The sequence below is a fragment of the Salvelinus alpinus genome, chromosome 8 (assembly GCF_045679555.1).
Source record: "Salvelinus alpinus chromosome 8, SLU_Salpinus.1, whole genome shotgun sequence".
Lineage (NCBI taxonomy): Eukaryota > Metazoa > Chordata > Actinopteri > Salmoniformes > Salmonidae > Salvelinus > Salvelinus alpinus.
This window is the reverse complement of record NC_092093.1, coordinates 32,118,570-32,140,992: the sequence shown is the minus strand read 5'-3', so window position 1 is coordinate 32,140,992 and position 22,423 is coordinate 32,118,570. Positions and strand designations below refer to the sequence as shown.

The 22,423-nt window shown below is 41.4% G+C and overlaps 2 protein-coding genes across 3 annotated transcripts in view; one reads left to right on the top strand and one right to left on the bottom strand.

Moving 5' to 3' along the window:
- The window catches only part of LOC139582968 (centromere protein J), a 34,899-nt gene extending 26,781 nt beyond the window's left edge, over positions 1 to 8,118 (bottom strand). The window contains exons 1-3 of one of the 2 annotated variants that reach the window (XR_011676461.1): positions 7,469 to 8,118; positions 6,593 to 6,985; positions 5,537 to 5,633 (exon numbers count right to left, since the gene is read on the bottom strand). Coding sequence is in view for 1 of the 2 variants with exons in the window: in XM_071413498.1 (XP_071269599.1) it covers positions 5,537 to 5,633; positions 6,593 to 6,901 (406 nt within the window). In the remaining variant the exon portion in view is untranslated. The remainder of the gene's footprint in view (positions 1 to 5,536; positions 5,634 to 6,592; positions 6,986 to 7,468) is intronic. The other variant, XM_071413498.1, reaches the window with a different exon arrangement.
- Positions 8,119 to 8,758: 640 nt separating this feature from the next.
- On the top strand, positions 8,759 to 20,864 carry plg (plasminogen). The gene is made up of 19 exons (XM_071413499.1): positions 8,759 to 8,893; positions 10,078 to 10,213; positions 10,306 to 10,412; positions 10,877 to 10,991; positions 11,124 to 11,263; positions 11,698 to 11,818; positions 12,202 to 12,320; positions 13,662 to 13,824; positions 13,966 to 14,090; positions 14,264 to 14,423; positions 18,318 to 18,547; positions 18,648 to 18,796; positions 19,039 to 19,132; positions 19,274 to 19,388; positions 19,517 to 19,591; positions 19,809 to 19,949; positions 20,041 to 20,147; positions 20,306 to 20,451; positions 20,602 to 20,864. Exons 1-19 carry the CDS (start codon positions 8,848 to 8,850, stop codon positions 20,764 to 20,766), a joined length of 2,454 nt encoding a protein of 817 aa, XP_071269600.1. The 5' UTR covers positions 8,759 to 8,847; the 3' UTR covers positions 20,767 to 20,864.
- The last annotated feature ends 1,559 nt before the right edge of the window (positions 20,865 to 22,423 follow it).

The following is a 22,423-nucleotide window of genomic DNA, read 5'->3' as shown; positions in this document are numbered from 1 at the left end:
CGGGCGGTTGTTGTCCTTGATGATCTTTTTGTCCTTCCTGTGACATCGGGTGCTGTAGGTGTCCTGGAGGGCAGGACCCCCGCTGATGTGTTGTGCAGACCGCACCACCCTCTGGAGAGCCTTTGTGGGCGGTGCAGTTGCCGTACCAGGCTGTGATACAGCCCGACAGGATGCTCTAAATTGTGCATCTGTAAAAGTTTGTGCTTGTTTTAGGTGACAATTTCTTCAGCCTCCTGAGGTTGAAGAGGTGCTGTTGCGCCTTCTTCACCACACTGTCTGTGTGGGTGGACCATTTCAGTTTGTATGTGATGTGTATGCCGAGGAACTTAAAACATTCCACCTTCTCCACTGCTGCCCTGTCAATGTGGATAGGGGGGTGCTACCTCTGCTGTTTCCTGAAGTCCACAATCATCTCCTTCGTTTTGTTGACGTTGAGTGAGAGGTTGTTTTCCTGACACCCTCACCTCCTCCCTGTAGGCTGTCTCGTCGTTGTTGGTAATCAAGCCCACTACTGTTGTGTTGTCTGCAAACTTGATGATTGAGTTGGAGGGGTGCATGGCCACACAGTCATGGGTGAACAGGGAGTACAGGAGGGGGCTGAGCACACACCCTTGTGGCGCCCCAGTGTTAAGGATCAGCGAAGTGGAGGTGTGTTCCCTACCTTCACCACCTGGGGGTGGCCCATCAGGAAGTCCAGGACCCAATTGCACAGGGCAGGCTTGAGACCCAGGGCCTCAAGCTTAATGATGAGCTTGGAGGGTACTATGGTGTTGAATGCTGAGCTATAGTCAATTAACAGCATTCTTACATAGGTATTCCTCTTGTCCAGATGGGATAGGGCAGTGTGCAGTGTGATGGCGATTGCATCGTCTGTGGACCTATTGGGGCGGTAAGCAAATTGAAGTGGGTCTAGGGTGACAGGTAAGGTGGAGGTGATATGATCCTTGACTAGTCTCTCAAAGCACTTAACGATGACAGAAGTGAGTGCTACCGGGTGATAGTCATTTAGTTCAGTTACCTTTGCCTTCTTGGGTACAGGAACAATGGTGGCCATTTTGAAGCATGTGGGGACAGCAGACTGGGATAGGGAGAGATTGAAATTGTCTGTAAACACACCAGCCATCTGGTCTGCGCATGCTCTGAGGACGCGGCTCGGGATGCCATCTGGGCCGGCAGCCTTGCGAGGGTCAACACATTTAAATGTCTTACTCACGTCGGCCACGGAGAAGGAGAGCCCACAGTCCTTGGTAGCGGGCTACGTCGGTGGCACTGTATTATCCTCAAAGCGGGCAAAGGTGTTTAGTTTGTCTTACACTTCCTTATAAACTCACTCACAGAATCAGCATATACGTCGATATTACTCTCTGAGGCTAACAGGAACATGTCCCAGACCGCGTGATCAAAACAATCTTGAAGCGTGGATTCCGATTGGTCAGACCAGCGATGAATAGCCCTTAGCATGGGTATCCTGTTTGAGTTTCTGCCTATAGGAAGGGAGGAGCAAAATGGAGCCGTGGTCAGATTTGCCAAAAGGAGGGCAAGGGAGGGCTTTGTATGCCTCGCGGAAGTTAGAGCAGCAGGGATCCAGTGTTTTACCTGCGTGAGTGCGACATTCAATATGCTGATAGAATTTAGGTAGTCTTGTTCTCTAATATGCCTTGTTAAAATCCCCAGCTACAATAAATGCAGCCTCAGGATATATTGTTTCCTGTTTGAATAAAGTCCAGTGAAGTTCCTTGAGGGCCGTCGGGGTATCGGCTTGAGGGGGATATACATGGCTGTGACAATAACCGGGGAGAATTTCTTTGGGATATAATACGGTAGGCATTTGATTGTGAGGAATTCTAGGTCATGTGAACGAAAGGACTTGAGTTCCTGTATGTTGTTACGATTACACCATGAGATATACACCCCCACCCTTCTTCTTCCTGTCCGAGTGACGCACAAAGAATCCAGGTGGCTGTACTGACTCTGACAGTATATCCCGAGAGAGCCATGTTTCCGTGAAACAGAGTATGTTACAATCCTTGATGTCTCTCTGGAAAGCAACCCTTGCCCTAATTTCATCTACCTTTTTATCTAGAGACTGGACATTAGCAAGTAATATACTCGGAAGCGGTGGTTGGTGTGCGCGCCTCCGAAGTCTGACCAGAGGACCGCTCCGCCTGCCTCTTCTCCGGCAGCGTTGTTTTGGGTCAGCCTCTGGAATCAGTTCAAATGCCCTGGGTGGTTCGGACAAAGGATCCGCTTGGGAAAGTCGTATTCCTGGTCGTTCGGACTTGGGCTGGTGATGTCTCGGGACATAGACCTTTTTAGAAGGTCTATGTCCCTTGAGTTGGAAAATGTGTGATAGCAGTGGACTAATGGTAGCTTTTCTGATAGAGTCACCAAATTGCACACACAGCTAGGACAGGGTTTTATAAATATGTGTAGAAACAAAGCCTTAACCCCACAGAAGTCTTATTCCCAATACGGCTGCCAAACAAGTCAATGGGATCTTATTGGACAATTTCACATGACCATACCTGTATGAAATATAATTGTAGTATGCCCCAAAATGTTCATAGTGATGTAGAATACACAACCACATGAGCCAGGAGTGCCAAATATATAAAGATAAATAATTCACAGAAATGCGGTAAAAATGTGCCCAAAAAGCTGTCTGAATTGCTGATTTCTGAAGATGTTATGATCAATCATCTTCAAACATGCAAAATGGATATGTAAATGTAAATAGTCATGGAAATGAGCTGCTTAAAAGTATATACAATGTTATCCTAGTAACTGTTTTCATTATGAGGACTTTAAACCGGCCTCGTACATTCCATTACAATGTAACAAAATCCAATGTTGGGCTTGTTGAGGCCAATTATTACTTTTAGTATTCTAGTAGCAGACCAATCTGCTATGACCCCATAGTAAGAATACATCTTCATTTAGAGTAACTACGTTTAATGCTTTGCTGCTCTAATCATCTGGTGAAAACATATTGGCATTCCTATGGAATTTTACATTGTAATATATGCGGCAAGTTTCTAGTCTTCTGATTTATGAAAACAGGTAATAGGATAACATAGTATAATTATTGTCATCTCAAATCCTTGTAAAAATCTGTGATTCAGACAGCTTTTAGGGCACATTTAACAAATTAATAATTTAACAAATGTATATATCTGGCACATCTGGCTCATCTGCTTGTGTATTATACATCACTATGAACATTTCAATACATTTTTAGGCACACTACAATTATATTTCATACAGGTATGGTCATGTGAAATTGTCCACTAAGATCCCATTGACTTGTTTGGTGGCCATATTGGAAAAAGGCTTCTGTGGGGTTAATGCGTGAATTCTGTGATGGCCCTGTATCAAGAAATCTTTATAAAACCCTGTTCTAGCTGTGTGTGCAATTTCGTGCTTCTATCACCAAAGTTACAATCCAAAAACATAGTTGCCCCATTACATGGACTTCTATGGCTAAGCTTCCAAAATTCTAATGTCAATGGCACAATATGGACGATTTTGGAAATACTAGTTGTAGCTGGTGCTTTCAGAGTTGGTTATATAATATATAATTTGAAAGGTAATTTCATGACCATTCAGAACCACTTGTCAAACAGTTTGGCAAGTTTAAAATGTATCAGGGTTTACATTTTGAAGCAATTTATACAGGTAATTCTATGTAACCTGGAGGTCAAAGGTCAAAGTTCTGCTGACCCGAACATTCCGAAAACGTGTCTGATGGATAGCTGTGAATCTAAGCTTTCCGATGCTATATGATTGAAGGGTATAAGGGAGCAATAACATGCTGTATACTGACTTGTTTGTCATTGGGTAAAATCCCTATGGGAAACATGAATGGAATGGAGGGATGAAAGGAAGAGTGCTAACACACAGAAAGCTACCATTGGTCCACTGCTTTCACACATTTTACAACTCTAGGGACATGGACCTTCCAAATAATCCCTAAGACATCATCGGCGAAGTGAGTCCGACGGCCCAAATATGGGGGTCTCATGAACTAATATGACCACAAAAGCAATAAATGTTCACACAGTATTCAAATGATAGGGGAGAGTGGGGTAAGTTGAGACAATTTTTACATTCAGCATCACTCCGTCAAGGGAAAAATAGTATTCTTTATAACAAAGACATCTATATATATTTCAGGATGTTGTGTATCCCTGGAAATAATCAGAATTCATGTAAACATTACAGTTTTGAAAACATAGCTTGTCCAAAAAAAGTGGTCTCTTGGCACAACTTACCCGTTATGGGTTAAGTTGAGCCACGGGATAGGTTAAGTTAAGCCACCTACAAACTTCTGTACTGAATGAAATATTACCACTACCTTTTTAAAACCATGTCTATCTTTACTTCCCCAAACACAATTTAACACAATCACTTTTTGTCTTTTAATTATTTTAAGCATCTTTTAACACAGGCTTAACAACTAACAAACACTTTGTACATTTATTGACACTTTTAACATAGGCCAGGCCCTGTTGTTACCTCATATCCCAGTGATAATGCCTTGCATTACACCTGGGAAGAAAACACACTCAACTTACCCCAAGACAAACATTTGACAATATTAGCCCACACAGCTACAAGGATGCACTTCATGCTAGATTTAGGACCTCATAAATAAATAAAGGTATAAAAAAAATGTATTGAAGCGTATAGAGTGGGGAGTGGAAAATTGAAAACTAGCTGTTATTGGTAGAGTTTTGTTACCAGGCAGGCCAAAACTCCATCACACCAACACAGGCTGAAATGATTTTCAAACAGCTCTTACACTAAAAGGACATTATATCATAATTTGCACAATTTCACAGTACTATTCCAACCTCATAGTGTGGAAATATATATAAAACACAGGAAAATCCTGTTTTTGACTGCACTAGGCCGATAAGTCATTTCTCACTGGCTTTTTCAGGATGAAAACAAAGGTAAAGTGAAAACGCAGCTAAATGTCATGGTACATTGCACTTTAACCTCATTGGGTCTTTTGTGTAAAGAGCTTTTTGAAGAAAGTAAATGTAAGTGGACATGAATGCATAGCAGCTTTATGTGCTTTACATGTCTCTGATTTATCACTGGAGATTATGCGACGGTCCTTATACACACCTCTGGCTGTTCATTAGTTCAGAAAAACCTGTTTAGCCTGAAAAGATTAGTGCTGCTACAAGATGAAATGACATGTAATTTCTTAAATTACCCAACAGAGCATTGTGTTATTGCCTCTGTGTATTGAACAAATCTTAAGCAACCACTGCCTTGGAGCTGACATGATCTTCTTAGTAACCTCAAAAACAAATGATAATCTCTAAACTATCAACACTTCGGAAAGTCCCTTTGGACTAAATCTATTTTCAAGATCATCAAATACAGTTAAATGTACTAAATTAACTTTGCACTTTCTAACAAAATACTACTTTGTAAACATATTTCATGCCTCTCCACTGAATTCATTTGTATTTGCTATTTGATGGTGGTTGTTTTAAGTTGAGCTCAGTCAGTCAGTACCCACCTGGCCCCATGAGGGACAGGAGTCTGCTCTGCTCCTGTACAACTCTGTGTAGCTGCTCCACCTGCTGTTGAACTAGCTGCTCCTGTTGCCCTGGGCCCTTCACCGATGCAGACATAGACAACACTCAACAAACAGCAGGGTCTGTTGACAGCTTCAGCATCATTATGTAATACCACAACATAAATTAACGTTTATTCGTCACATGAACAGGATACAGCACGAGGTGCCTTTTTGCTATTAACAACTCATTACCGACATAATTAGAGCAGTAAAAATAAATGTTTTCTCATACCCGTGGTATACGTCTGATATACCACGGCTGTCAGCCAATCAGCATTCAGGGGTCGAACCACCCAGTTTATAAATAGTAATACAACTGGTTGTGGTAGAATATGTACACATAGGATATACAGTATAAATGATCAGGGTGTCAGGTAGCCTAGCGTTTAAGAGGGTTGGACCAGTAACTGAAAAGTTGCTGGTTCGAATCCCTGAGCCGAAGAGTTGAAAACTCTGTCGATGTGCACTTGAGCAAGGCACTTAACCTTAATTGCTCCTGTAAGTCGCTCCGTATAAGAGCGTCTGCTAAATGACTAAAATGTAAATTAATGTGCTGTCAACCATGACTGTTATTTATAAGTAGGTTAATAAAGTAAATAGTGATCTTGGTTGAGCAGTTGAATTGTACAGCAGCATTGACAGTGTATGTGTGTGATTATTTGTATGATTAGTGCTATATTAAACTGATAGCCAACAGCGCAGGGAAGCAGTTCACATGAGAGTGCCAGTGTGAATGAAGGTTACTGTGCTACATGTACACATTGATCAATAACGCTGCTTCAAGTAGAGTGCAGCAAGTAAAATGAGTTTAAGTGGGTAAAATACCCTCAATTCAAGTAGTTTTGAACACAACTGTAAATTGGTATGTTACTGCCACCTACTGGTAAGCAAGAGTGCATGCATCAAATCAGTGAGTAAAAGCAATTCAGACCGAAACTTGAAACAAATATGTCTACAATAGTAGGCTACACTGTATGGTTTAAATACACTACTGACCTGCTGGAGAGCTCTCTGTAGCATTAGTTGTCGTGTAGTTTGTAGTGATGAGTTACTGTCTGAGGCAGCCTCCTGTGGGTTTTCTCTATGAACAGCATCATGGCTCAGTGAATGGGATGGAGACAAGGAACTAGAGCCCAGCTCAGCTGCATGAGGATTTAGGTGGGTCCTTTGGTTATCCATGTCATGTGTTCCAGTGTTATGTGGCTCCTGTCGTGGTACCTGGCCCAGGTCTGCCTCTGGCTCAAACGATCCACCTGCTGACCATGTTCTCAGGCTATTGTTGTCCATGGGGATTTCAGCTGACATTATTACATTCAGAGATGCTTCATGAAATACTCTTGATTATCACCTTCTGTTAACAATGGCATGTTTTTGAGTAATGTCTGGTCTCTGCAAGTTGGAAAGAGAAATGTAGGGAAGGTCTTAACAGGGTAATGTGGGATAACTTGCGCTACATTTCTTAAGTCATTCTAACAAAATGATTCTGATGTTGAGCTAACATTTTTTCATTTAGAAAACGTGATATAAATCGAATTAAGTTACAGCTACAAACTGTTTATAGACGGAGTGAACAAATTATTAGGAACACCTGCTCTTTCCATGACCCAGACTGACCAGGTGAATCCATGTGTGGGATATTTACCCCACATTACGCGAAAGGTTTTACTTGAATAGCTCACATGTGAGGTTTTGCACAATATCCTACATTAACGTTATATGTGCATTATAGATAGACCTTTATCAACAACAAAAAAGCAAATTACGTTTCTAACTTTTATAAACGTGTTGAGTTGTCTTTGAAGAGATTATTGGTAGAAAAGTATACATTCCATGAAACAGCAATTCATTTTTATTAGTTAGATAAAAACGTACCTTTTTCTTTAAATCAAATAAAAATACATAGTTCCCTTCGCTTTGGCGTGTCTCTCCCAAGAGTAAGCTACACTCATGTTTTATCCGTCGCCAGTGGTTACTGTTACTGTAAACATCAACCTCCAAGGAGAGAAAATATGAGTTGTTTTGTTTAGCCTACCATTAAATTAACAAATTACTCATTCGTTTAAAATGTCGTATACAATAGTAATGTATACTGAGAAATGTAGGCTAATGGCTATGGAGGGCTAGGCATACATTGTCTCTAGAAGCATATAGTCAAGAACTTTACTGCAAAGGAGTAGCGGTTGAATGAATCCTGTAGTATGGCGCCAAACAATGTCACTTTCGGCGGTAAAAGTTTCAGAAGTTTTTTTCTGATATGAATTCTTCTAAGATGGCCAAATAAGGTAGGCTATCTGACATTGGCTATTAGCCAACAACGATAGTTTTTTTTTAACATGCAGATGCAGTCAAAAATATTGATGTATCTATCTGTCATGCAGCCATGTAATGTCGTTCCCACTTCCCGCCGAGGTGACGTGTATCCCAAAATGAACCCTAATCGAGGAAGAACAGGTTTGCCTGAGAGGGAGAATAGGCCTAATGTGAAATACAATTCCTACAACTAATAGTATGGTATCATTATATACCTATAATTACCCCTCTCAGCTCACCTTCCCTGTCTCTCATATCTGAGGCAAAATGAATGAATGAGAGGGAGCCGTTACAGTAATTTTTGCAAAAAGAATAGCAAGGACCTGAAATGAGGCGATTCAGGGAATTACTCAATTACTAAAGTAGGTTGTTTGGTAAAGTTCTGTTTGCAAAAGAGGACATTGGTCTCTATTAGCTGATAATTAACCACCAATATCGATTTTACACAGAACTAGTATACACAGATAATTTGTTATCAAAATGAAATGCTCTGAAACAAAACACCTGAAACATTTGAATATTCTTTAATTTATTGCATAAGCCTATTGATTGTTGCACTAAAACATGTCACTAAACACTTCTACCTCTGCCTTTGATTTCTAATAGGGGTTTTGAGATGTGGCTGTACATACAGAGTGACACAACATCATTGATTAGAATACAAATCCCTCATACAGTATAAAAATTAGTTATGGATGAAAGATTTCACCATCAGTTAGGCTGAAAGGAGCTGTAGCCTACTGTACATCATGACAGTACTATGTATGTGAATGGAATAAAAGCCAATTGACAAACAGAGCCTGACCTCTGCTCCATGTGCTTGTTAGGCCAATGATTGACTGATGAGTGAAATCTATCTATTTGTCTCACTGACATGGCTTAAACGACACAAAACGTATCCCACTGGTGAGTTTGTATGCACTGCTTGACAGTGCCGCATCATGGACCTGTACAAAGCAGTGTTGCTAGGCGTCCTTTTCTCTGCAGGTAAGATACAGCTGGCATCATTTTACACATTTTAAATTGAAGTGAACTGAAGGACTCCCACACAGTGTTTATACTTGCAAATTGAACATTTATTCACAAATGAGTTCTATCTGTACACTGAAGTTTTTTGCTAGGTTCCCGTGTTTATGAATTTACTTCAGGTGTGCTTAGTTCTTTAATCTAATAATTTTGTAAGATTATCTTCTGTCAAACCTTAAAACTGTATTCTTCTTCTTACTATGTAATTAATCTCGCAGATCGGCCTACTGTACAGTGTATTGTAACTCATTATTAGCCTTTATAAACTGGGGGGTTCGAGTCCTGAATACTGATTGGCTATACGGAGCGACTTACAGGAGCAATTAAGGTTAAGTGCCTTGCTCAAGTGCACATCGACAGAGTTTTCACCTCGTCGGCTCAGGGATTCGAACCAGCAACTTTTCAGTTACTGGTCCAACCCTCTTAAACGCTAGGCTACCTGCCACCCTCATCATTTATACTGTATATCCTATGTGTACATATTCTACCACAACCAGTTTAATTACTATTCATAAACTGGGTGGTTCGACCCCTGAATGCTGATTGGCTGACAGCCGTGGTATATCAGACGTATACCACGGGTATGACAAAACATTTATTTTTACTGCTCTAATTACGTTGGTAACCAGTTCATAATAGCAGTAAGGCACCTCTGGGGTTTGTGGATTATGGCAAATATACCACGGCTAAGGGCTGTGTCCAGGCACTCTGCAATGCGTCGTACTTAAGAACAGCCCTTAGCTGTGGTATATTGGCCATATACCACAACCTCTCGTGCCTTATTGGTCTAGATTTACTGCTGTAGTATAAGTAGGCTACTGTGGAAGAATGAGTAAATACTTTTTGCACTGTATTTAAGAGTAATAGGAACAATGTTGTGTTAAAACACTGTTCATTACACAAACATGTCTATGTATTTCTCTTAGTTGTAAATGGTTTTGAAATAACTTGTTTTTTTGTCTGTGGTGTATGTCCACTCCACAAATGGCTAATCTGTCAATATACCTTCATGTTGCAACCTCCATTCTATAGTGGTCTTTAACAGCAGTTTAGCCCTGAAACCATTGCGTTTTAGCTTTGCATCACAGAGCTATTGTAAGCAAATTCAGTCTTACTCATTATTTCTTATCTGTTTGTCTATTTAGTCAGTGCGGGTGTCCTGGATGAATATGCAAAAACAGAGGGCGCCCGGATTATGTCTATATTGAAGAGGGAGTACTCAGTAGGCACGGTCCTAGAATGTGCCATCAAGTGTAACGCTGAAACAGCTTTCACTTGCAGGTAACTTAAGGCTTATGGCCATTACATGAACAGTGATAATGATTTACACATGAGTTACATAGTCAGATTTCATTCTGAATGTTTCTTGGCAGGTCCTTTATATACATTGAAAAGGATCAAGAATGTTTGACAATACCAGCAAACACCAAAACAGAGCATGTTCTGAGAAGAACCAGCACAGCTCTCTACGAAAAGAAAGGCAAGTCCTAAAGTTTTTGAGATTTTCTCGATAAGTAGCTAGGCCTGAAAGGGCTTCCTATCATCATTAATGCATAATGGATTACACATTTTCGAATCTAAATGTAGGACTGTGAGTTTCATGTGATTGTATTAGTCAACATTATTTTCGGTTAATATTTAGCTGACCTCTGTGGAGAGTCCAGTAAGAGGTTTGGACTGTGTCTGTAAGCAAACAGAAGAGGTGATGCAGATTATCTAAACAACCCTGTCCAATCAGTCCTTCAGTGGGAGGTACATACGGTATATCAAATACATACTGACCATATATGACAACGTCTCAGATAGTAAAGGCCTGATGATGCTTTTTGATTACCCAAGAGGGGTGTTTAGTGCATTGCTGAACTTGCCTAATAAAATCTCAAAGATTATTAAACAAGCCACCCACCTACTACTGTTGAGACATGCTATTCTATGTCTTTATAGTGTACTTGATGGAGTGTGTGAATGGAATCGGTATGGACTACAGAGGAACTAAGTCCAAAACAAAATCAGGGAAGACATGCCAGAGATGGGCATCAAAATACCCCCATAACCCCAAGTATGCTCACACACACCTACAACATTTCTCATATTCCTATAAAGTATTTTATTTACATATTATTGACTACAAGCAACTTGTGAGGTTAGATTTCTTTGCAGCAGAAGTAAATTCACAGAATCATTCCTACAGCATGACCCCTTCAACACACCCCAATGCCGACCTGGAGTCCAACTTCTGTAGAAACCCAGATGGCGACAGCAAAGGACCCTGGTGCTACACCAGAGACCCTGAGACCAGGTGGGAGACCTGCAACGTCCAGGACTGCAGCGGTACCCTTAATATCTTGTTATTTCCCCACTGCCAATAAGATGATCAAATAGCTGATGTCATGTTGGTATAAAAGTTACAATCCCAAAAGCAGATTACACTCTTAGAAACAAAAGTGCTATCTAGAACCTAAAAGGGTTCTTTGGCTGTCCCCATAGGAGAACCCTTTGAAGAACCACTTTTTTTTGGTTCCAGGTAGATCCCTTTTAGGTTCCATGTAGAACCCTTTCCACAGAGGGTTATACATGGAACCCAAAAGAGTCCTACCAAGAAACAAAAAGGGCTCTGCTATAGAGACAATTCAGTGTATATATCTTTAAACAAATAGTTGACTCGCTTTTTTAGTCACTTTTCCTCACCATAACATCACTTTGTTAATACAGTAGGTGTAATTTGGAAGTGTTTTATTTCTAAAGTGCTGTTGTTTGTCCCATAGAGGAATGTATGCACTGCAGTGGTGAGGACTACAGGGGAAAGATCTCTACCACTGAGAATGGCTACACCTGCCAGCGCTGGGACGCGCAGAAACCTCACAACCACGGCTACAGTCCCAGCGCGTAAGAGACTTTACTGTCTCTCTCTCTATCTAATATTGGATCCATAGGGAAAGGGGGATACCTAGTCAGTTGTACAACTGAATGCCTTCAACTGAAATGTGTCTTCTGCATTTAACCCAACCCCTCTGAATCAGAGAGGTGCGGGTGGGCTGCCATAATTGACATCCAGTCTTCCGGCGCCTGGGGAACAGTGGGTTAACTGCCTTGCTCAGATGCAGAAGGACAGCGTTTTACCTTGTCAACTCAGGGATTCAATCCAGCAACCTTTCAGTTACTGGCCCAACGCTCTAACCACTAGGTTACCTACAGGTTATTTGTTTACCATGTGCTCCTTCATCTGCCCCTCTTGACCTCTTTCTGTGTCCCATTCCCTGTCTCTCTAGTCTTCCTGAGAAGTACCTGGAGGAGGACTACTGTAGGAACCCAGATGGGGACCCCAGACCCTGGTGCTTCACCACCAGCCCCTCCAAACGCTGGGACTTCTGCTCCATCCCTCGCTGCAGTGAGCTTTCACCCTATCTCCTCTTTCTCTCCCCTGTCCCCTCTGCCCACCATGACCCTACTAGTGACTGTCATCCCATTAATGTCTTTTAGTCTTTTCTCTCATTGGTCTCCCGTCTACCTTTTGGTCAAGTTGTTTTTCTACCCCGCATTTTCATAATCTCACCACAAGAGGCCAATATAGCAACTTCTCACACCACGTGCAAGTAAATAGTTGTGTGTGTACCATAATCATTTAACTTAATTATCCAATTAGTCCAAAATATTTTAAAGCAAAATTCACTATTTCATTTGACAATACTTGTTCACATATTGGTCGTTTGTGTCAGTGAATTTCTCCGTTATTATGGAGATGCTTTTCTATTTCTTGATTTCAAACACAGTCTTGATTTCAAACATTTTCGTTTGTAGTAAAGAAGCCTAATGTTTTAGGCTACTTTTTGAGACATGAATTGTGTATATGTGCCATTCAGAGGGTGAATTGGCAAGACTAAATATTTAAGTGCCTTTGAACAGGGTATGGTATTAGCTGCCAGGCGCACCGGTTTGTGTCAAGAACTGCAACGCTGCTGTGTTTTTCACGCTCAGCAGTTTCCCGTGTGTTTTAAGAATGGTCCACCACCCAAAGGACATCCAGCCAACTTGACACAACTGTGGGAAGTATTGGAGTCAACATGGGCCAACATCCCTGTGGAATACTTGACACCTTGTAAAGTCCATGCCCAGACTCAATATTAGGAAGGTGTTCCTAATGTTTGGTATACTCAGTGCATATTATTGTCATATGCAGCGAGTGTCCCAGCAGGATATTTACACACTATATTCTGGTCTTTCCATTTACTGTACTTTTATATAGACTGTACTTCCATGTTTGGTTTCATTGACTCTCCCCTTTAATTGCCCCTAATTGACCAATTTGTAGCTACAACTTCCGAGTCTGTTGGAGAAGATCAGCTTGAGCAAAGTGAGGTGTAGAACGACTGATCTACAAATAGTATTCCCTTGCCAAATAATAGGTTTTGTGCGATCAAGATTCGCAAAGCTACGCCTTTCCTGGCTCAGGTGATACCCCGCCCGAACACACGATCACAACCAGACGTTGATTGATTGTTTGAAGACAGCTTGTGTCAATTACAGAATATTTCCTAGGATTTTCTACCTGCAGCAACACTTGCAGGATAATGCTGGAAATACTGGTAAAAGCACAGTGCCTCATTTATGGAGCAAAAAGCAGGACCCTCCCCATGACCCCCTGCTCTTTCACATAAAAATAATTCAAATATGAGTTCACTAACGCCCAGGGAGTTTTCCTCACTCTCCCTTCTCTCTCCTTCTCCCGTAGCTTCTGAGCCTCCCACGGTGGTGGAGGAGCTCACCTGTAGCACAGGCGACGGCGGTGCCTACAGGGGAACTGTTGCCGTGACAACATCTGGGAAAGCCTGTCAGGTCTGGGCAGCTCAGACGCCCCAAAAGCACAACAGAACTCCAGACAACTACCCATGCAAGTAAGATCAACCCACGAGATTGGGCAACTTGTTTTTACTCAAACAAGAGCAGAGCATTGCATTTGTCGGTGTTTTAATGTCTTGAAGATACAGACTGACTGTGACTTAACCAATATGAGTGGTTGTTTGTGTTCCTGTCAGAGGCCTGGACCTGAACTACTGCAGGAACCCAGACAATGAGAGGATGCCCTGGTGCTACACTACAGACCCAGAGACACGTTGGGAGTACTGCAAGGTGCCTAGCTGTGGAGACGTTCCTGGACCAGGTCACTTTACACTGTCGTGTGATGATGATGATGATGATGATGATGATGATGATGTGAATGCATTGGATTTATATAGGGCTTTCCCAAGTGTTAAAACTGCTATACATACATTCTACATTTTTCACCAAAATTCATATTTGGTTAACATGGTTCATATAATTTTTGATGTACAGATGACGCAGCTCCCGCTCCAGCTGAGGAAGACTGTTATGTGGGCAGCGGGAGTGAATATCGTGGCATGGTGACAGAGACCATCAGTGGGAAGAAATGCCAGTCCTGGAGCTCGATGACACCTCACAGTCACAAGAAGACACCTCAGGACTTCCCTAAAGCGTGAGGCCTAGAGCATAGTCAAATATAATCTCTCTCTAGATCATCTGTAGCTTTATTTCTGTATTCTACTATCTGGTCATTTAAAGTAGAAATGGGGGGGGGGGGGGGGGGGAATCAATTATATTTATTCTATGACTCCAAGTATCAAGTGTGTAATTATATACGTATATACACAGTACATACAGTTGAAGTCGGAAGTTTACATACACCTTAGCCAAATACATTTGAACTCCGTTTTTCACAATTCCTGACATTTAATCCTGTTAAAAATTCTCTGTCTTAGGTCAGTTAGGATAATCACTTTATTTTAAGAATGTGAAATGTCAGAATAATAGGAGAGAGAATGATTTATTTCAGCTTTAATTTCTTTCATCACATTCCCAGTGTGTCAGAAGTTTACATACACTCAATTAGTATTTGGTAGCATTTCCTTTAAATTGTTTAACTTGGGTCAAACGTTTCAGGTAGCCTTCCACAAGCTTCCCACAATAAGTTGGGTCAATTTTGGCCCATTCCTCCTGACAGAGCTGGTGTAACTGAGTCAGGTTTGTAGGCCTCCTTGCTTGCACACACTTTTTCAGTTCTGCTCACAAATTTTCTGTAGGGTTGAGGTCAGGGCTTTGTGATGGCCACTCCAATACCTTGACTTTGTTGTCCGTAAGCCATAACTTTGGAAGTATGCTTGGGGTCATTGTCCATTTGGAAGACCCATTTGCGACCAAGCTTTAACTTCCTGACTGATGTCTTGAGATGTTGCTTCAATATATCCATATCATTGTGATGCCATCTATTTTGTGAAGTGCACCAGTCCCTCCTGCAGCAAAGCACCCCCACAACATGATGCTGCCACCCCCGTGCTTCACGGTTGGGATGGTGTTCTTCGGCTTACAAGCCTCCCCCTTTTTCCTCCAAACATAACGATGGTCATTATGGCCAAACAGTTCTATTTTTGTTTCATCAGACCAGAGAACATTTCTCCAAAAAGTACGATCTTTGTCCCGCTGTGCAGATTTTTATTGCAGTTTTGGAGCAGTGGCTTCTTTCTTGCTGAGCGGCCTTTCAGGTTATGTCGATATAGGCCTCGTTTTACTGTGGATATAGATACTTTTGTACCTGTTTCCTCCAGCATCTTCACAAGGTCCTTTGCTGTTGTTCTGGAATTGATTTGCACTTTTCGCACCAAAGTACACTCATCTCTAGGAGACAGAACGTGTCTCCTTCCTGAGTGGTATGACGGCTGCGTGGTCCCATGGTGTCTATACCTGCGTACTATTGTTTGTACAGATGAACATGGTACCTTCAGGCGTTTGGAAATGGCTCCCAAGGATGAACCAGACTTGTGGAGGTCTACAATTTTTTTACTGAGGCTGATTTCTTTTGATTTTCCCATGTCAAGCAAAGAGGCACTGAGTTTGAAGGTAGGCCTTGAAATACATCCACAGGTACACCTCCAATTGACCTCACCTCCAATTGACCTCACTTCACAATGTCAATTAGCCTATCAGAAGCTCTGACATAATTTTCTGGAATTTTCCAAGCTGTTTAAAGGCACTGTCTTCTTAGTGTATGTTAACTTCTGACCCATTGGAATTGTGATATAGTGAATTATAAGTGAAATTGTTGGACAATTGTTTGAAAATGTACTTGTGTCATGCAGAAAGTAGATGTCCTAACCGACTTGCGAAAACTATAGTTTGTTAACAAGAAATTTGTGGAGTGGTTGAAAAACAAGTTTTAATGACTCCAACCTAAGTGTATGTAAACTTCCGACTTCAACTGCATATTTTGGGGGGCAACTGCACGCAGATACATAAAACCTCATTGCCCTCATGACCTCATTGCCAAAATCTCAAAGTATCCCATTAACTTAACTAGCGGTAGTTGGCTGTACCTGTGCAAAACCTCAGGTATTTCTCCTTCTCTAGATTGATTTTCTTTTTAACTGGTGAGCCAACATGTTTTCAGCACTTTTATTTCCATGACTGATCGTTTTGTAATGGCTCTCTCTTGTCCCTCTGCAGCAGACATGGTGAGCAATATGTTTGGAACATCGAATCGCAATAGAATTGCAGTATCGAATCGCAATACATATAGAATCGTGAGAATCGCAAGAATTGTATTACATATGGTATTGGCACCTACACTACCGGTCAAAAGTTCACCTACTCATTCAAGGGTTTTTCTTTATATTTACTATTTCCTGCATTGTACAATAATAGTGAAGACATCAAAACTATGAAATAACACATATGGAATCATGTAGTAACCAAAAAAGTGTTAAACAAAATAGATTTGAGATTTTTCAAATAACCACCCTTTGCCTCGATGACCGATTTGAACACTCTTGGCATTCTCTTAACCAGCTTCACCTGGAATGCTTTTCCTACAGTCTTGAAGGAGTTCCCACATATCCTGAGCACTTGTTGGCTGCTTTTCCTTCACTCTGTGGTCCGACTCATCCCAAACCATGTCAATTGGGTTGAGTTCGGGGGATTGTGGAGGCAAGGTCATCTGATGCAGCACTCCATCACTCTCCTTCTTGGTAAAATAGCCCTTACACAGCCTGGAGGTGTGTTGGGTCATTTTTCTGTTGAAAAACAAATGGTAGTCCCACTAAGCCCAGATGGGATGGCGTATTGCTGCAGAATGCTGTGGTAGCCATGCTGGTTAAGTGTGCCTGTGGTTCTAAATAAAGTAGTTAACACTGCGGATAACACTGCCTGTGATTTTAAATAAATCCCAGGCAGTGTTACCAGCAAAGCACCCCCACACCATAACACCTCCTCCTCCATGCTTTACTGTGGGAAATACACATGCGAAGATCATCCGTTCACAAAGACACGGCGGTTGGAACCAAAAATCTCCAATTTGGACTCTAGACCAAAGGACAAATTTCCACCAGTCTAATGTCCATTGCTCGTGTTTCTTGGCCCAAGCAAGTCTCTTCTTCTTATTGGTGTCCTTTAGGAGTGGTTTCTTTGCAGCAATTTGACCATGAAGGCCTGATTCACACAGTCTCCTCTGAACAGTTGATGTTGAGATGTGTCTGTTACTTGAAGTCTGTGAAGCATTTATTTGGGCCGCAATTTCTGAGGCTGGTACCTCTAACGAACTTATCCTCTGCAGAAGAGGTAACTCTGGGTCTTCCATTCCTGTGGCGGTCCTCATGAGAGCCAGTTTCATCATAGCGCTTGATGGTTTTTGTGACTGCACTTGAAGAAACTTTCAAAGCTCTTGAAATGTTCCATATTGACTGACCTTCATGTCTTAAAGTAATGATGGAATGTCGTTTCTCTTTGCTTATTTGAGCTGTTCTTGCCATAATATGGACTTGGTCTTTTACCAAATAGGATTTTCTTCTGTATACCATCCCTACCTTGTGTTATGACAAGGTAGGGTTGGTATACAGAAGATAGCCCTATTTGGTAAAAGACCAAACACATTAAGAAGGAAAGAAATTCCACAAATTAACTTTTAACAAGGCACACCTGCTAATAGAAATGCATTCCAGGTGACTACCTCATGAAGCCGGTTGAGAGAATGCCAAGAGTGTGCAAAGCTGTCATCAAGGCAAAGGGTGGCTATTTCAAGAATCTCAAATATATTTGGATTTTTTGAGCACTTTTTTGGTTACTACATGATTCCATATGTGTTATTTCATAGTTTTGATGTCTTCACTATTATTCTACAATGTAGAAAATTGTCAAATTAAAGAAAAACCCTTGAATGAGTAGGTGTTCTAAAACGTTAGACCGGTAGTGTAAGTATGATGACAATATTGTATCGTGAGATCCCTGGCAATTCCCAACCCCAATTTTAAGCCAAACAAAGTAATATGTCATTATTCAGTGTCTGAGGACATTAGATGACATGTCTTTTACCTATGTTTCACAGCGATTTGAGAAGAAACCTGTGTAGGAACCCTGATGGCGACCGTGCTCCATGGTGCTACACCACTGACCCCTCGGTTCGTTGGGAGTTCTGCGCTGTGGAGAAATGCCCAACAGCTCCCAAGCCTACTTCTAAGCCTGACAAACCTGACAAGCCTGACAAGCCTGACAAGCCTGACAAACCTGACAAACCCGATCAGCCCAAACCAGCACCCTCTCAGACACCCTCAGCTGGTCATCCTTTAATCATTTCATTCATTCATCCTACATTGTCAATGTTCAGGGGAGGAATTGATTATATTATATACTGATATCGTTTTCTGTTGACGTTCAGATTGCAAGGTGGGCAATGGGGGGACATACAGGGGTCCTGCTTCTATGACCATGTTGGGTGTCACATGTCAGAGGTGGAGCTCCCAAAGCCCCCATCAGCATGCCAGTTTCAACCCTGAATCCCACCCTGACAAAGGCCTGGAGTCCAACGTAAGTCCATGGCATTTTCTTGCTAGATGTACTGTATTTAAGGCCCTTTTTGACCATTTTAATTGAAAACAATCACAGTAAGGTACTTAATTGTTACCCAGAAGTTATTTGATATTGAGATAAGAACAGCTGCATTGGGCCTTTAAATAATGTCAAACAATACTGTGGAAGTACTGCATATGATAGAGGAGACATTTAGGAAGATGTACTTCAATTTATTTAGCGTCTTTTTTCACTGTTAGAATTGCAGAAACCCTGACAATGACGTGAATGGACCATGGTGCTACACCACAGACAGAAGCAAAAAATGGGACTACTGCCAAATCCCAGAATGCGGTATGTGGCCTACATTGAGATACAGTTTCTGTTAATCATTATACATATGGCTGTGCTGAAACAAACGTGTTACATCCAGATCAATTTGGTTACTGTCTACATGGTAGAATGCACAAATAAAACTCTCTTTTTGCTCTTCAGCTGGCTTGAAATGTGGGCAGCCGGTTACAAAACCCAAGAGGTGTTTTGGTCGCATCGTTGGAGGCTGTGTGTCCAAACCCCACTCATGGCCCTGGCAGATCAGCCTGAGGACCAAGTATGGAGGATAGCATCCCATTCCCTTTCATGAATTGTATTAATGCATTGATATTTCCATCCAGACAGATAAAACAATATTTCTCTTGGAGAACTAACTTCTTCACTCTTCTGTCTGTCCTCCTAAAGCACTGGTGTTCATTTCTGTGGGGGAACTCTTATCGCCCCTCAATGGGTCCTCACCGCTGCCCACTGCCTGGAGAGGTGAGAGAACAGCCCGTATTAACTCAGTTGTCTTGAGGTTTATTACTCAATAAATGTATACCAACAAGAAGAGCAGCTGTACATATACTGTGTAGTAGTGGCTGAGTGATAGCCTCTTACACAACAGAAGAAGAGCATTACTTTTTAGTCATGTTTACTGTGAGGCCCTAATTATGGATTAAATAAAAGTTTGTCTTTCTATGTTTGTGCGTATCAGATCAAAGAGGCCATCTGCCTACAAGGTGTTCATGGGAACCCACACAGAGAGAGGAAATGAAGCGACCAAGCAGGAGCGTAATCTGGAGAAACTGATCCTGGGACCTGACAGGACAGACATTGCACTGCTGAAGCTAGAAACGTGAGGCCAGAAAAACTCTATCAAGTGTATCACATTTGTCTTGCTGTTTGGAAGTCAGAGGCTGTAAAAACACTTGTGTGATTGGTTGCAGCCCTGCACTCATAAATGACAAGGTTTTACCAGCATGCTTACCCGAGAAGGATTACGTGGTACCACCTGGAACAGAGTGCTATGTGACAGGATGGGGAGAGACACAAGGTTCAAGAGTCATGCATGTTTTTTACCCTTGTGATTTCTCATAACATTAGACAGAATTAAGTAATTCTTCTGTTCAGGACTCCATTACTTTGTTGTTGCAAATGTAGCAATTATTTTCTATATTTTCTGACATGAAACATTGATCTTTGTGTTTGTAGGAACTGGTGGAGATGGGATCCTCAAGGAGACGGGCTTCCCTGTTATAGAAAATAAAGTGTGTAATCGTCCTGCCTACCTGAACAACAGAGTCAAGGACCATGAGATGTGTGCTGGGAACATTGAAGGGGGAACAGACAGCTGTCAGGTATACATGCTCAGCAACAACTAGTAGTCATTCAATATCAGTGAGGACTGTGTGGTTGGTTGTAAACTGCAGTTTCCACAGTGATTTTAAACGTAACTGTTTTAGAGTGATGATGATAATGGTGGTGATTATGTTTTTGACCTCTTCCAGGGTGACAGTGGTGGCCCTCTGGTGTGTCATGCCCAGAACAGCTTTGTCCTCCAGGGAGTGACATCCTGGGGTCTGGGCTGTGCCAACGCCTTGAAGCCAGGGGTGTACGCCAGAGTATCAAAGTTTACGGATTGGATTAACAGTCAGATGAAGATTCATTCTTAACTCCCTACTCTCCATAATCTGGAGAAATGTGTAATTTGAGCCACAAATCTAGTTTTGTTAAGAATTGAAAGTACAAATTAAATACTTGTGGTAAGTGATTTTGTCAGAAATTGCAAGGATCATTATTTTTGTTAAGAAAACAAAATAATTCAATTGTTAAGCAATGCAAATATGTTCTAGCCTGGAAGACAGCAATGGTGTTCGGCCACATGTTAATTTTTTTTAACAAAACAGCTGACATTGTGTGCAATTGGGATCTTGAATGGGAAACCTCTTTATTAAGTTCTGTCAGGTCAGTCAAAAATAAAAGTTTATAACATTAACAAAACTGGGGTATATTAACATTTGGGATAACTTGAGACAGTTGCAATTTAAGAATGAGAAAAGTTTCTCTCAAAACACATACTTTAATGAGGAGATTGCCCGGTATGTATAGTGATACATATATTTAAATACCAATATCGCAACAACAAAACAATAGGATTCACATCATGTTTTTGGAAACAACAAATGCAACAAACATATTGTAGGATATAGGCTATGCTACATAGATTCATAAATACGGTATAGGAGGAAGACCAATCAGATGATTGTGGATTCTGTGTTGGTTGTCATGTTAGTGGGCAAGAGATTTGTCAGCTGTCGACTCTTCAGGTGGTTTTCTTTGTTTCTGATCACCAATGGAATATGTAAATTCATTAATATTCCCCATATAACTTTCTACAATGCAACTTAGTTTAGTTTGAACAATGTTGAAGTAATCTCACCTGTTTGGGAACTCAATGTCATCAATGGTCTCAGGAAGTGGAACACCTCTGGCCTCCAGCTATGAACGCTATCGCCCCTATGTGGTACGTACAATACAACATATGAACACATTGAGTTTCACCCAGCAATGGACTCAGGTGTATAAGCATCTTATAACAGGTTAATTCGTGTTTTAATCAGGTACCAAAGATGATGAGTGGCAGCTCCAGCCAGATGGCAGCCAGTCTGTAGAGAAGGAACAGGGCCACGATGCCTCCGATGTCACACAGAGTGGAGCACACTGACACAACGAGGTTCCTGAAGAAAGAAACAATTGTAGTATTTCCAAGCAATTTCCATACATTTTGTCCTATCTTAGTTATTAGTTCTCCATTTTGAGATGCTACCTCTTCGTTTTGTATGTCCCCCTGGTTACACTTACCTGACAACGGTGTGGTATAATTCACAGTTCACAAACATCACCATCTCAAAAGCCATGGTGATGCCCAACCGGCCTATGCGGGCCACAACTGTCTTGACCCATGACCCAGAAGTAACCTGTTAGAGAGAGACATGATGTATCGTATGCACTCTGCACATTAAATAAGATGGGGTACTGTATTAAATCAAATCAAATTTTATTGGTCACAATCGCTGAATACCACAGGTGTAGACTACACAGTAAAATTCTTACTTACGAGCCCATTCCCAACAATGCAGAGTTAAAAAGTAAGACAAATATTTGTCAAATAATAAGGAAATTGTTACACAATAAAAACAATAACGAGGCTATATACAAGGAGTACCAGTAACGAGTCAATGTGCAGGTGTACGAGGTAGTTGAGGTAATACAGTATGTATAGGTGGGTAGGGGTAAAAGTGACTAGGCAATCAAGATAGATAATAAACA

Excerpts from the sequence above, each read along its gene's own strand:
- plg (XM_071413499.1), top strand. The coding sequence starts at position 8,848 with ATGGACCTGTACAAAGCAGTGTTGCTAGGCGTCCTTTTCTCTGCAG. Across the intron at positions 13,825-13,965 it reads CCAGACAACTACCCATGCAA|AGGCCTGGACCTGAACTACT; the intron begins GTAAGATCAACC and ends TGTTCCTGTCAG. Across the intron at positions 19,592-19,808 it reads GCTGCCCACTGCCTGGAGAG|ATCAAAGAGGCCATCTGCCT; the intron begins GTGAGAGAACAG and ends TGTGCGTATCAG.